The sequence below is a fragment of the Elgaria multicarinata genome, chromosome 17 (genome assembly GCF_023053635.1).
Source record: "Elgaria multicarinata webbii isolate HBS135686 ecotype San Diego chromosome 17, rElgMul1.1.pri, whole genome shotgun sequence".
Lineage (NCBI taxonomy): Eukaryota > Metazoa > Chordata > Lepidosauria > Squamata > Anguidae > Elgaria > Elgaria multicarinata.
Window position 1 is genome coordinate 26,366,203 of NC_086187.1, and position 14,174 is coordinate 26,380,376.

At 42.3% G+C, this 14,174-nt stretch overlaps 2 protein-coding genes across 9 annotated transcripts in view; one reads left to right on the plus strand and one right to left on the minus strand.

Moving 5' to 3' along the window:
* Positions 1–14,174, plus strand: part of MPRIP (myosin phosphatase Rho interacting protein) — a 477,073-nt gene that overhangs the window by 141,069 nt on the left and 321,830 nt on the right. For 4 of the 8 annotated variants that reach the window (XM_063143223.1, XM_063143227.1, XM_063143228.1 and 1 more), the window contains 2 exons: positions 975–2,142; positions 2,178–5,933. In XM_063143223.1, the coding sequence (XP_062999293.1) occupies positions 975–1,046 (72 nt within the window). In that variant the 3' untranslated portion in view covers positions 1,047–2,142; positions 2,178–5,933. Of the gene's footprint in view, positions 1–974; positions 5,934–14,174 lie in introns of those variants that run through there. The other 4 variants (XM_063143226.1, XM_063143230.1, XM_063143225.1 and 1 more) reach the window with 3 other exon arrangements.
* Positions 7,918–12,867, minus strand: PLD6 (phospholipase D family member 6). Its single transcript, XM_063143495.1, has 2 exons — positions 12,390–12,867; positions 7,918–8,361 (listed from the first exon to the last, which is right to left on the minus strand). Exons 1-2 carry the CDS (start codon positions 12,865–12,867, stop codon positions 8,096–8,098), a joined length of 744 nt encoding a protein of 247 aa, XP_062999565.1. The 3' UTR covers positions 7,918–8,095.

Sequence of the window (14,174 nt, forward strand, 5' to 3'; positions counted from 1 at the left end):
TGTTGTAAAGATCAATTAAAAAATATGCTCCCCTTGCATGCATCCCACCCCCCACCCCAGCAGTCTGTAGTGGTACAGTCCTCCCAGAGCTACAGCACAAGATTCTGTTGCAAGTAAATCAACTGATGCTACCAGCAATTGGGGCACAAGCCAGTGACCATTGTGCCCATTCCTCTTCACCAACCTCTCCCAATTCGTTAGTTCTGCAATTATGTTTGAAGTGGGGGGGGGGGGGAGCATCTGTTTAGTTGTGCCAACATCCATTTGCTGCCATTTTAGAGATAGACAACCTTGTCCCACTGCTTGCGACTGGATCTCATTTTAAGAAATATGTGTGCCATTGTGAAATAGCTGGTGTCTGATATGCTTCTACCAATCTATGATTAGAGGCAGAACTGTGAGAAATTTCATGGCCCAGAGGCAGGGGGCTCTAGAGGCCATTTCACTTCTAGAATTATTGGTTAATGTTTTTAGATGTTATTGCAAGGACCTCCAACAAACTTGGCTGCTTTAAATCCCATGTATATCCTGTCAACCTGCCCTTAGCCAGGATTAACTATTATATGGATATATTGCTTGTCGAATGATGTGTCCCCTGGAGCTACACCAGAATAGGGTACCGGAACAAAATTGTTGTGGGGAAAGCTTTGTGGCACTGATGAGTTACAAAGGCTTCTAAACCACCTCAGAATCTCTTGGTAATCTCCCTCCCAGTTAAGTTAGCTGTGCCTGTGGTCACCTAGAGCACTTGCAGTCTTTTTCCATCTTCAATTGATTCACCAATAACTTCACTCCATAATGGTGCATTTTCTGAAGCATGTCCTTCTAATCCCTTCATTGAGGATGCCTTCTCTTGCCTTTTCTTTTCCTGAGCATCTGTGCCATTTCTCTGTATTGGACTTTGCCTTTCTCTCCAGAATAGCATTTTTTAACTGTTTGTTCTTTCTCTTCTCTCCTCCACCCCAAATGTGCAGAGTCTGAAGGAAGGCCTGACGGTGCAGGAACGCCTCAAGCTCTTTGAATCCAAGGACTTGAAGAAAGACTAGCTCTCTCCTTCCTGTTCATCTTGACCACGTGCACCTACTCGCTTGCCGCATCACAGCACAAGCACCCTTTTGGTTTTTGTTCCTTAGGATTCTCATTGCTGTTGCTCGTTATTTTTTTGTACAGATGCTCCAGAAGAAAAGACTGGAAAAGTGCTGGCAGTTCTTCTGCCCACCGTGAGATGGACTCCCCGTTTCCTTGCCTTGGCAAGGGAGTAGAGAGAGATTGGGCAGATGCCCCCTTTTGGCTCTTCACACACAAAGCCCTTTCTACTGTATATCCATTACACTAAGTGTCAGTATTAAGGCTCAACAGCCTATTGATAAGCTAGCTCTGTTTTACCGAATGCATTGGTATAGTAACAGGGCCCCGGGAGGGGGAAAGGGCAGGAAGGCAACGCACTGTGCTTAGCTCCACCACTGTTAAGAATACCCCAGCACTTAAGTGCATGCTTTGAGCCAAACTTTTCACCTCTAAAGCAAAATACGTAGATGTTGTTTTGGTACAAGCTCCCACAGTCAAGCTTGATAGCTACAGCAAGAAAAATTACATTATTTGGGGTGGGGTGGGGTGACAGACACTTGAGACAGAGCTGGTGTGTATATTGCATAGTTCTGCTGTGTGGTCAAATCTGAAATCTATTACCCTAATGTAGCTTAGAACTCTCCGGGGGAAAAAACTTTTACTAAACTTGTTTGCCAGCAATTGCAGGTATTGAGCTAGGAACAACTCCCCACCCCCAACAAGTAAATTAAATCAAGAGAACCATTATGCAAGTTCCTTGAGGAATGTCCTTATGATGCGCCAGGGATAACTGTCCCTTACAGCTAATTTCAGTGCAAGGCCATGCCTCCTGCCTGTGTGTACATAGCACAACATGCCCAAATTTTCTCACAACTGTGAACTTAGAATTTGTGTTCTGCCCAGAAGCTCAGTCATTACGTTTTTATTTCTTAAAGAAATTGTTGGCACTTTTGGAATAGGTCTATGCCACCTTCCACCATACAACTGGCAGGAATGGTACAGAATTGTAAATAGAAGGGCTCTTTGCAAACCAGGAAGGGCTTTGGCATGCTGATATGCAAGGCGTTTGGGACAGTACAGCCGAGGTGAGGTCAGCCTCCCAAGCATAGGTAAAAGCAGAAGTGGGATCTTATTCTTGAATTTGACTTAACAAGTCTAAATATAGATCAAGGAAAGAGTATTGTCGCCCCTCTGTTCATGCAAGCTAGCAGCATCTGCATGTAGATATTCAGTTACAAGATGGCAGTGGAAAGGGGAGTCTAAAGAGAAGAAGAATGGCAGGTCACAAGATAAACCTAATAAAAGGTGGTATTTGAAAAATGGCAGGTCAAGTTGAAGATATGTCTGTTAGTTCCATAATTTATCTGAAACAAAGCAGTTCTATGGAATCCATTTAGTTATTTTTTTCTATTTACTGGCAGCGAATATATTTACATTGGCAGTGAATATATTCTTTGATTTATTGGATTCCTAAACTTAATTGGACTTTCCCAAGTAGGACAATGTAGAGAGGCAATGAATAACGCATGTACATTTCAGTACAAAATCAGGTGGGTATTGCTCTTTTGAACTTGTTGCTTCAAATATTGACAGTTAATTCTGTAAATTTCATGGGCGAGATGTTTTCTGTATTTTAAAGTAGTTTACCTGCTTTGCTGATTGCTGCATTCTCCTCTAATTCTGTAGACTTCAGATTATTTGAGGTGGATTTTTGCTCTTTAGCCTATCCACACTAAAAACTTTTGAGCTTTTGGGCAGACACAAATGTGTAAAGTGAAGTTTTGCAATCACTTGCTAGCAAGGTCAACTCATTTCTCTTGCAGCTTCATCTTGTTCCATCAGACAGTTTCATAGTAATAAAAAGTAGCTTTTTCCAAGTAACAGCTTATTTGGAGCAAAGGAATACACAAGGCATGTTAGGGGTAACTGGGGCCAGGTGTTCTGTGTATTCTTCGTGTTACTATCTTTTAATGTGCCACAGTGATACTATTCTGTGGGCCTTTGCTGCTATTAATGGCTAAAGCACAGGGTCGTGACATTTTTACTGTAGTTGTTGCCGCCTTCAAACAGGGCAGTCCCCATAGAAGAACTTCGGTTTTGTGCTTGTTGCACATCTGGCAGTTCCTTTTTAAATTGGGTATGAGAGAGATGACAAGTTGGCTGGTTTCCATTTGATGTCTCCAGCAGTTTGTACATCCCCTTAGCTTGCAGAGAACTGTTATTGCATATTGGAATGACCAGCTTATGACTAACAGAGGAAGCTGATGTAGCAATTATCTCTGAAATTATTTTGCAGGCCTGGTTTTGTTTTCTCTCTTCTTCAGCATTGACTAGGCTTTTAACTGGACAGAAGAAATTTATTTTTCCATGTTATTTACCTAAAATTTGAGAGAAACCTGCCAAAAGAACAAGTTATCTCTTGCAAAACCATTTCATGTTGCTCCATGTACTTCCTTTTCTAAAAACAGAAATGTTATCTTTCCTCTAAGTTTATAATAGCCAGTGCTTTTCCAAACATTTAAATTGGTGTAAAAAGGATAGTAAAGCAACCAAACTTCCTTTTGCTCAAGACAGTCTGTACTGCTGTGATCAAGGTGTTCTTCATACACAGCAAAGCAAAGTTGGTATTCTGGGAGTTGTATTTTTAAAATGGCTCTTAAAGGTCACAGTATATACATTGTGTGAATAAATTGGTATATCCTGTTGCAAGCTGCTGCATTTTATACAAGCCTACACTACAAAAATAACCAGAATGTGTGGTCTTAGTGAAAGTTCAACACAGATGGATGTACAGTATAAATGTACCTGCATAATGGCTTCCTAAACCTTGTCTTTTCCAGATCATTTTTCTTCTCTCCTTTTGAAACAAAACCTGTTAATGAAACTTGTTTTCTTTTATCCTATTATGAAATGGAAAAGGAGGGTTGCTTGTGCTGCTGTGCAAAATCCCAAGCAGGCTGTTTTTCCTGTGGCAGAGGCTGCCTGCAAGTAGCCCTATACGTTGTTTAAAAGAAGTGTCGCTTTTTGTTATGACAACATACTTGATTAGAATCCCACTGGACTTTTTGCATTTTGGTGGTTCATCTGCAGTACTTCATTGTGAACACTTTAAGCACATGCACGCTCAGTGTAGCTTATCTTTCCTTTGTAATTTTTTCCATTTTTTAAAAGCTTTGTTATTCTCTTTAAAAATAATTTAAAACCTGTATAGTATTCAAAGCACGCAATGTAAATATTTATTACTCAAAAACTAGTGGAGGGTTTTTTGGGGTGACTTTTTTTTAATCTTGTTCTAATACAGATGTCTTTTTGACTTGGAAAAGGAAATTAGTGTAACCTGATAAACCTGCTCTATGTTCCCTTACAGAATGTTTGTTGGTTTGTTTGAATGTTATAAATATATTTTAAAATTTCTCTGACACCTTTTTAGTTTTGGAAATGCCTGTCCAAAGAACATGTACAGTGTTTCAAAACTTTACCTACGTATCTATACACTGACTTTCTTCTCTATTCAGTTAAATAATCTTCAGAGTTGACAGTGGCATAAACAACACTCGGGTGTGCAGATACACTATATTTATATAGTAATGGTGGTGGTAGCTATTCTATCGCTAAGCATACACCAATATTTTTGCATGGTAACGTAACACTATTGCAGAGTAAATCAAGGGTTTCTTGAAGAGAACGGAGTAGATTTCAATTCCCACAATCCACCCTTTCAAGTTACATGGCATGGTGTTGTAACAGCATGGCAGAATACAGATAACATAGGATGATTGCTCAATTTACAGCTACACTATGTTTCATTACAATGTAGTTTTAACAGGATTGAGTTGCGGTGCTTACCACTAGAGTCTGAGGCATTTCTCAGTAGAGAGAGGAGTCTTACTGACTGCATCACTTGGAAGCTCAGGCCATGCCTAGAACTCCACTAGAGGGTAAATGAAACAGTAGAACCTAATTTAGTGCCAACAGAACTAACAAATCTGGTAAACATGGATTGGCTTAGGGTTGTCACTTCCATTTTGCCAGTAGAAGAACACGGAGTCTAATCTAGTTTAAAACAACAGCTACCATGTGTAAGAAATAGCTATTGTAAGTGCACATTTTGCTTTTGAGTTGCAAAAGCCTGTAGTAATACAATTCTCCAATATGGTACTTGTTTGGACAAATCTTACATGTGGCTAAAAAGGTAGGCATGTGTACATGTGTGTAATGTACACACATTATCACTACTTGAGATATTCCTCGTGCCCACTCACCAGCCTACTTCTAAAACGTATGGATGCCATTTCAGCTTACACTATAAGCCTGCCTGAACAACAAGCAGACCTACACAAGCTTCATCTTCAAACTGACCATCATTGATTGCTTTATGCAGTGGTCATCCACGAATCGAGCATGAGGAGAATATACAATTCCTACAGCTCTACAAACTTCAAGAGGCAGAACAAGGGTGTCTGTTTTTGGAAGGGGCAGCTATGATGCTGCCTACCAAAACAGTAACATTTTTTCAAAAGAGGGAGGTAAATAAAAGCGATTCACTAGAGGATGGAGGGGAGGTCCCCACAAATCTGCCTGGTGACTAACATGTCTAAACTGCCTTTTTGCAAAGAAGAATGTGTTTGAGCCTCCTTCTATGAGCCTGAAAGGTATATATCTCCTCTTTGTTTTATTTTCATGCTTTTTGAAGAGCTATTTCCCTCTTCATCTGTTCACTGTAATAGAAGTATCACTAATGTCACAGTATTTATATCTTACAAACTTTGTGTGACATGCTAGGGTTCCCATGGATGTAGCTGATGATGATTTTGTAAATATTACTTAAGTATACATAAAACTATATCGTAATAAACTATTTTTGCACCACCTTTGGCATGCTGTGGAGAAGGTTTTTGTTGGAGCTAAACATAGCAGGTAAGATCTTGGGCTTAGCATTTTTCAGCAAGAAACGGAAGACTGACATCAAAGATGCTATAGTCACCAATAACAGCTCTATGCAATGCACTAAGCGCTATGATTATATACAGCTTCTACCTCGTCTAACTCAGTCTGCCCTTGAGAGGCATTTCAGGGCAGGTACACAGCAAAGAGCACACTTGGAATTATAAAAATGCCCTTATGATTTTCACATTATTTCTGTATATTTAGTGATTAAGGCTTAGACACTGATCCAGCATCGCTCTTCCTAAAATCTAATGATTTTTAGGCACACAGAGAATACATACATATTTTCAAGCACTAACACATACCGACCTCTCAGCTGCAATGGACAGTAGTTCAAAGACAGACAAGAAAGCTGCTACCCCCTCTGGCCTGTTTCCTCTTTTTATGCAGTTTGAGCAAAAGGAGGCTTGTAATTGCTCAAGCTTCTGCTGTAATGTGCTTTTTCATAAGACAGTTTCATTCTCACAACTAGCTGATGGATAACTCATTCTAACGGGTGGACAACCCATCCCCCCATTTTTTGTATCCTTGTTTGGAAGCAGAACTATGCTCCTGGAAGCTTTCTGGGAGCATAATTCTGCTTGTAAACAAGACCCATGCTCCCTGCATGCCGTTTACTTCCAAAATTGTGAGTTGTTGCCATTGCTGAATTCGTCTTTCAACAGTTCACTCCTGAAACAAGCTCAGCTTAAACACTGAAGTTGGATTTCTACAGTCAAGTTCTAGCCTTGGCTATATAAAATCAATGCTGCAGTAAGGTGCCCTCTATTTAGTCTGTTTCTGCACCTAGTTAATTCTTAGCAGAAAGACAAGTTCTCAAGTTCGCCCTTCCTCACTTTGCGTTCCATGGCTCAACTCTGCACATTTGCAGTCCACACATAAAAGAGCAGCACAGAACCTACCTGTGAATTAAACAGACACACACAAGGCATTTATCTGCAAGTGTATCTTGTAGTTAAGGTCTCTCTTGGTTTTCATAGCATATAAATCAATCTTTATTTACAGTAAACAGACCATTAGAACATCATTTTAAACGCATACGTATTAGTAAAAATACAAATTAGAAAAATGCAAAGATAGCACATGTCTACAGGTATTTTAGGAAAGTAGAAAAAGCAAATGGTCCTAAGACTGTATCAAGGTAGAATGCACTACGTTTTAAAATGAACCCAAATATTTTTTTAAAAAACGGCATGTTCAAACTAGTAACTCAGAAAGAACACTACAGTAAAACTAATAATAAATGTTAACTTCCACTGTGCAGATGGGAGTTGTTTTACAATGGTAACGAATACTCTCTTAGTCTTAGGTGGTGGTCTGTACTTGCATACTATTTCTGCATGTATGAATTTAATCTCAGTTGGGCAGTTTGTACATCATGACACCCCACTGTGAGTTATTTAACCCATGATGAGGCTGCAGCGCATGCCACCACCAATTTTAGTACAGCACATTTATAAGTTAGTTCAATCGTATACTTAGTTACATTTATAGATAATTCTTTTGTTGTTGTTTAGCTACCTTTCCCTAGAAGTTGTATTAATCCACCTTCCTTCATATCTTTTCATACTATACATATTTACTTATCTAATGGATTGGTAATTGTTAGGGGATTGCTTCTCTTCTTTTATTCCCCCTTTTGTAACACTTTAAAAAATAAATAAATAAAGGCCACCACCAATTTTAATATGTAACCCCCATTCGGGAATTGTCATGTCATGTGAGCCCAGTGAACATGGGTTACGCGACCGTTAAACAACCCTCGTATAATGTGAGGGTTGTGTAACGCTCACATAGCACATGCTCACCAGGTTCACATAACACAATAACCCTCAAAGAAGGGCTTGCATATGCAACCTGGCACCCATGGGCACCATGGCTTATTGTCAATGATTAAAGCATATCACTATTTCTCAGGGGGGGAAACCCACTGACAACATAGTAGTGTACAATTCTTTACTTTTGTTACTTGGTTATTGTTAAAAAAAGACTGCCATTCTCAAATAGCATGAGCATCTGAACCAAACTTTGAACATCACTCTTTGAACTAAAGTATTTACTGCTGTTAAATTGCCATTTCTTAAGTTTTATTCTTTTTCAATACTTGTTTTTCTTTTTGGGGGAAAAAAATATAATTAACTGGATTGTAGTTCTCCCAAATCTTTTCAAATTCTGCTACAAAAATATTCACGCAGTCTCTGTCCTCCACTATCAGCAGATTCTCTCTGTTGTTCTGGATTGCTTGAGTGGTCCAGTTCAAAGAGCCAGTGATTAGCATCTTTTTGTCAATGATGGCAAATTTATGGTGCATGTAGCCAGTTTCCTGATCATGACGTACCTGAATTCCTAAAAATGAGAATAGCTCGTTCAGTCCCACAAATTCAATCTTGTCTTCTCACCATAGAATCATAGAATAGCAGAGTTGGAAGGGGCCTACAAGGCCATCGAGGAATCCACCCTAAAGCATCCCTGACAGATGCTTGTCCAGCTGCCTCTTGAATGCCTCTAGTGTGGGAGACCCCACCACCTCCCTAGGTAACTGATTCCATTGTCATACTGCTCTAACAGTCCAGCTGGAATCTGGCTTCCTTTAACCTGAGCCCGTTATTCCGTGTCCTGCACTCTGGGAGGATCGAGAAGAGATCCTGGCCCTCCTCTGTGTGACAACCTTTTAAGTCTTTGAAGAGTGCTCTCATGTCTCCCCTCCATCTTCTCTTCTCCAGGCTAAACAGGCCCAGTTCTTTCAGTCTCTCTTCATAGGGCTTTGTTTCCAGAACCCTGATCAACCTGGTTGCCCTCCTCTGAACACGCTCCAGCTTGTCTGCGTCCTTCTTGAATTGTGGAGCCCAGAACTGGACACAATATTCTAGATGAGACCTAACCAGGGCTGAATAGAGAGGAACCAGTACCTCACGTGATTTGGAAGCTATACTTCTATTAATGCAGCCCAAAATAGCATTGGCCTTTCTTGCAGCCATATCGCACTGTTGGCTCATATTCAGCTTGTGATCTACAACAATTCCAAGATCCTTCTCGTTTGTAGTATTGCTGAGCCAATTATCCCCCATCTTGTAACTGCATTTGTTTATTATTTATTTATTTATTACATTTTTATACCGCCCAATAGCCGAAGCTCTCTGGGCGGTTCACAAACCGTTTCTATTTGGTTTCTATTTCCTAGATGTAGAACTTGGCATTTATCCCTATTAAATACACTTAGTTTTAATAGGGATAAATGTACCAAAGTGTACCAAATACACTTAGAACTATTCTGCAAAGTTCTCTAAGCATGCAAAAATTATGTCTCTAGGGTAAACTACAGAATTTCAGCCATTGAATGCCCCCACACACAGCATTTATACAAGCCTAATTCCAGTGTAGATTTTTCCAAAAAAATAATAATTGAATTACGCCTTAGATGAAACAGAACTAAAAAGTAAGTAACAGCAAAACTGAAGGTACCCCAATAGTGGAAGACAGTTAGACTCTATTGAAAGACATGAGTGGTTGTGAGCAATCGTGCATTCTTTGGGTTGCTGAAATTAGTGTGTCAACACTTTTCCAGAATTTTTTGTACATAATATAACATTTAAATAATGTTAAGTGTGCCTTAAATTCCCCCCTCCAATTTTTCAAGTCAAATACTTGTTGTGTACTGTTCGGAAGCTGCAGCTCGTGCAAAATGCAGCGGCCAGATTGATTTCAGGAACCAGAAGGTTCGACCATATAACACCTGCTCTGGTCTGCTTGCACTGGCTGCTTGTATGTTTCCGAGCCCAATTCAAGGTGCTGGTTTTGACCTATAAAGCCTTACACGGCTGGGGACCACAATACCCGACGGAACGCCTCTCCCGACATGAATATACCCGGTCACCACGTTCAACATCTAAGGTCCTCCTCCGGGTGCCTACTCCGAGAGAGGCTCGGAGTGTGGCAACGAGGGACAAGGCCTTTTCGGTGGTGGCCCCCAGACTGTGGAACGATCTCCCTGACAAGGCTCGCCTGGCGCCAACGCTGCTATCTTTCCGGCACCAGGTTAAGACTTTCCTCTTTGCCCAGGCATATGGCGGCACATCTTAATCACCCACATGTTTAGTTTTTTAACGGTTTTTAATGCTTTATGTGTGTATGTTCTATGTTTTAGAATTTTAAATTTTCTATACTTGTTTTTATCTCATTACAGAATTTCTGTATTCTAAATACGCCCAGAGAGCTCTTGCTATGGAGGCGGTATATAAATGTAATAAATAAGTAATAATAATGGAGCAAATAATTTACATGGGGTACCTTTTTGTAGCTTTGCTGTTTATTAAATATAAATAAAATAAACATGGTAGATTAGATCTCTCTAGAGCATAAAAAAATTCCAATACAAATTCAAAATTGTCATGCACAAATGACCCTATGCAAATCAACCTAATTTATATTAGGAAATTTTCCAATGCAAACAAAATTTTCCAAAGCAAATGACCCTACATCACTACCTAATTGCCCTGCAGCAAGGGGGCATCTTGCACTGTGTACATTTTAAATACTTCTTTTAACCTATAAAGGGAGTCTTTAAAATATCCCCATATAGGGTCTTCCAGATTACCAGCACACATGACCGTTTCTGAGGTTAAGTATAGGAATACTGGAACCCACACACTAGACAATTTTGTCTTTTCCTCCCTCCAGTGTTGTTCGTTTCTGTTTCACTCTGCCTTGGCCCAGCCCTAAAGAAAGTTTGGAAACTTGAATCAGCAGAAAAGGCAACTGTCAGGGAGCTCCCGGGAGCTTGTAGATTGGAGCACATTGGTCTAACCCGGTTCCATCTACAACATCTGCTAATTTTTCAGTTTCAATTCAAGATGCTAGTATTTACTATTGAACATTAAATGGGCAGGCACCGTAATATCTTAATAATCAACTCTCCCCATACAAACTTGAACTATAAGCACTATAGTTCATCTTGCAGGTCCTCCTCTGAGTCTCCTTCTCTAATAAAGCTCTTAAAGCAAAAAGATGAGTGGGGAAGGACACTCTCTCACACACACAGAGCGCCTTCAGTGCTACTACTATATTAATATTGCTAATATCGTGCTAATAAATAAAAATTAAAAGTCGCGTTGAGCACCATTATTGGTAGAAAAGCGACGTACGAGTCAAACCAAACCAATAAATCCACCCGACAAACTAACGGCCTAAGATTTCACAGGGCACTTCTACCTCTTCTTAATATGTAGATTTATGCCGATTATGGGCACTATACTAATGTTGCTAATATCCCCAAGTAGTGATAATCAATTCATGGACGGCGCTCCTGTATCTTTAACATTTGCATTGAAAGGGGAATTTCAGCAGGTGTCCTTGTTAGACCCGCACACTCAGGTCCTCTGGGGTGAACCTACTTCAGTCAGCTAAAACTAGGCTGACGTCAGTTTCCCAGAGGACCTTTTCTTCTGTCGCCCCCAGATTGTGGAGCGGGAGATTCGTAAAATTAACTCTCTGTGTGATTTTAAGGCCGCTTTAAAGACTAGCCTTTTCCGGCAGGCCTATCCAGATCCATGTAAAATCAAGAATTGTTAAAATGTATTGATTCCTGTTCTAATGTTGTTCCCCGCCTCGATCCAAAGGGAGAGATGAGTAAGAAATAAGTATTATTATTATTATTACTATTAAATCCCCTCTTCATCACAGGAATTGCAGCTGCAAGAGCCCTACCCTCTTTTGTATCTAGTCAGTCAAGGCAGGGCTCCTGCAGCTGCAACTCTTGTGATGGAGAGGGGATTTCACCAGGTGCTGCATGCAGACAAATGGCCCCGGCTGAAATCCCCTCTTCATCACAGGAGTCGCAGCTGCAGGAGCCTTGCCTTGACTGACCTGATACAAAAGAGGGCAGGGCTCCTGCAGCTGCAACTCCTGTGATGGAGAGGGGATTTCACCTGGTGCTGCATGGCTGAAATCCCCTCTCCATCACAGGAGTTGCAGCTGCATGAGCCCTGCCCTCTTTTGTATCTCCTTATTGTTTTACTATGATTTTATTAGAATGTAAGCCTATGCGGCAGAGTCTTGCTATTTACTGTTTTACTCTGTACAGCACCATGTACATTGATGGTGCTATATAAATAATAATAATAATAATAAGGCAGCTGCAACACTTGTGATGGAGAGGGGATTTCACCAGGTGCTGCATGCAGACAAATGGCCCCGGCTGAAATCCCCTTGCCTTTGCATCTGTGGGGAGCCCGGGGGGGGGGGGGGTTAGGGGGTTTAGCCGCGTCCTCCTTTTCATAGGGTCACCCTGATTCATGCGCCTCCCGGGCCGTTACTTCCCCTCACGGCCCCTCACGGCCCCCTCCCCACCACACACAACCCCGCGCCGCCCCACTTACCGGCCATCCGGAGGGGCCCGATCTGGGAGCCCCTGAGGGCCATGTAGTCGGCGTCGGTGACGACGCGGACGCGGACGCCCCGCCGGTGCAAGAGGACGACGGCCCGGCGGAGCTGCGGGCTGGAGAAGGCGAAGAGGCAGAGGTCGAGCGAGCGCCGCGCCGACAGCACGCGGGCCAGGAGGCGGCTGAGCGCGCTCTCGCCGTGGGGCAGCGGGCACGCGCACGGGGCGCGGCGGGCGGCCGCGGCCTCCTCCTCCGCCAGCAGCCCCTCGACGCAGGTCACGCGCGACGGGAAGAAAAGCACCTCGCGCACCGGCGACGACGACGTCCCCAGTCGCCGCCGGCGCCACCTCAGTAGCCACCAGGCCAGCGCCTCAAAAGCCACGCCGAGCCCAAACGCGAGCAGCGCCCGCCCCTTCCCGCGCCACATCCTCGCCTCAGGAGCCGGTGGGGCTGCCGCTGCGCATGCGCGCTCCATCGCCGGCCTGATTTAACCGCCGTTTTTCGCTGCACAGCGCGTGGGGCCACCACAGCGCATGCGCGCGCTCTGCGCACGTCTCTTTCTCTCTTTCAACCGCTGGCTGATTTTACCGCCAATTTTCGCTTCAGAGCGCGTGCGACCACCACAGCGCATGCGCGCCCTCCGCGCACGCCTCTTTCTCACCCTCCGGCCTTATTTAACAGCTATTTTTCCTACCTGAATCACTACCGCGCATGCGCTTTGACACTCACCCTCCCCTGTTTCTTTTCGTTTAGGATGCAATCCTGTACACGGTTACTTAGGAGTAAATTTCACTGAACGCAGTAGGACTTACTTCTGAGTAGACATGCATTTGATTGCATTGTTAGTCTAGCTAATTTCCCAGAGTAAAACAAGGTGTGAATAAAGCTATTATACATTGTATTCAATAATAATAATAATAATAATAATAATAATTCTTACCCGCCTCTCCCTTATAACTGTACTCCTGAACTAAAATATTCCCATAGATGCCTAAGAAAGGTTTTAAAACATTGTTCTAGAACAGCCTTCCTCAACCTGGGGCGCTCCAGATGTGCTGGACTACAACTCCCAGAATGCCCCAGCTGGGGCATTCTGGGAGATGCAGTCCAACACATCTGGAGCGCCCCAGGTTGAGGAAGGCTGTTCTAGAAGAACAGGGCGAAACACACCTGTTGGCTGTAAAACCTGAAGGTTGCTTTTTTTGTAAAGGTAGAAAGCTTGTAGCAAAAGAAGCTCTATTATAATCCAGTGTTTTTAATATATCTGATCTTGTCTCTCAACCTTCTTGATAACAGAGATTAAAACACATTCTTTTAAAAAAAAAAACTTTGAAAGTTTCAAAACACAAAAGCATGCCACTGGTTCTTTTAAGACTGCAAGCCTATGCACATGTGCATATTATTATTATTATTATTAAGCTTGACCTGTGCAGTGTATCTGCACACTACTACTTTATTGGTCAGTATTATGCTTTTCTGTCTTTGCTAATTAATTGTAAGCCACTCAGAGAGCCTTTTTCAGCTGAAAAGCAGGGTAAAAATACAATGTTTTTTTTAAAAAGGGGGGGCTGACTAGGCCTCCCCTAAAACTCCCAGCCGCTCCTCTGACCCACAGGACTTACTTGAGGCCATATTGAAAAGCATGGGGGGGGCGGTGGCAACAGGGAACCCTAAGTCATCCCAAATGTCAATGGCTAAGGATGGAGCAAAAGTACTCCAGCACCATCTTTTAGGTCAATCCTCCCAGGAAGGACTGGAGCTACTCCAATACCATGACTCCAA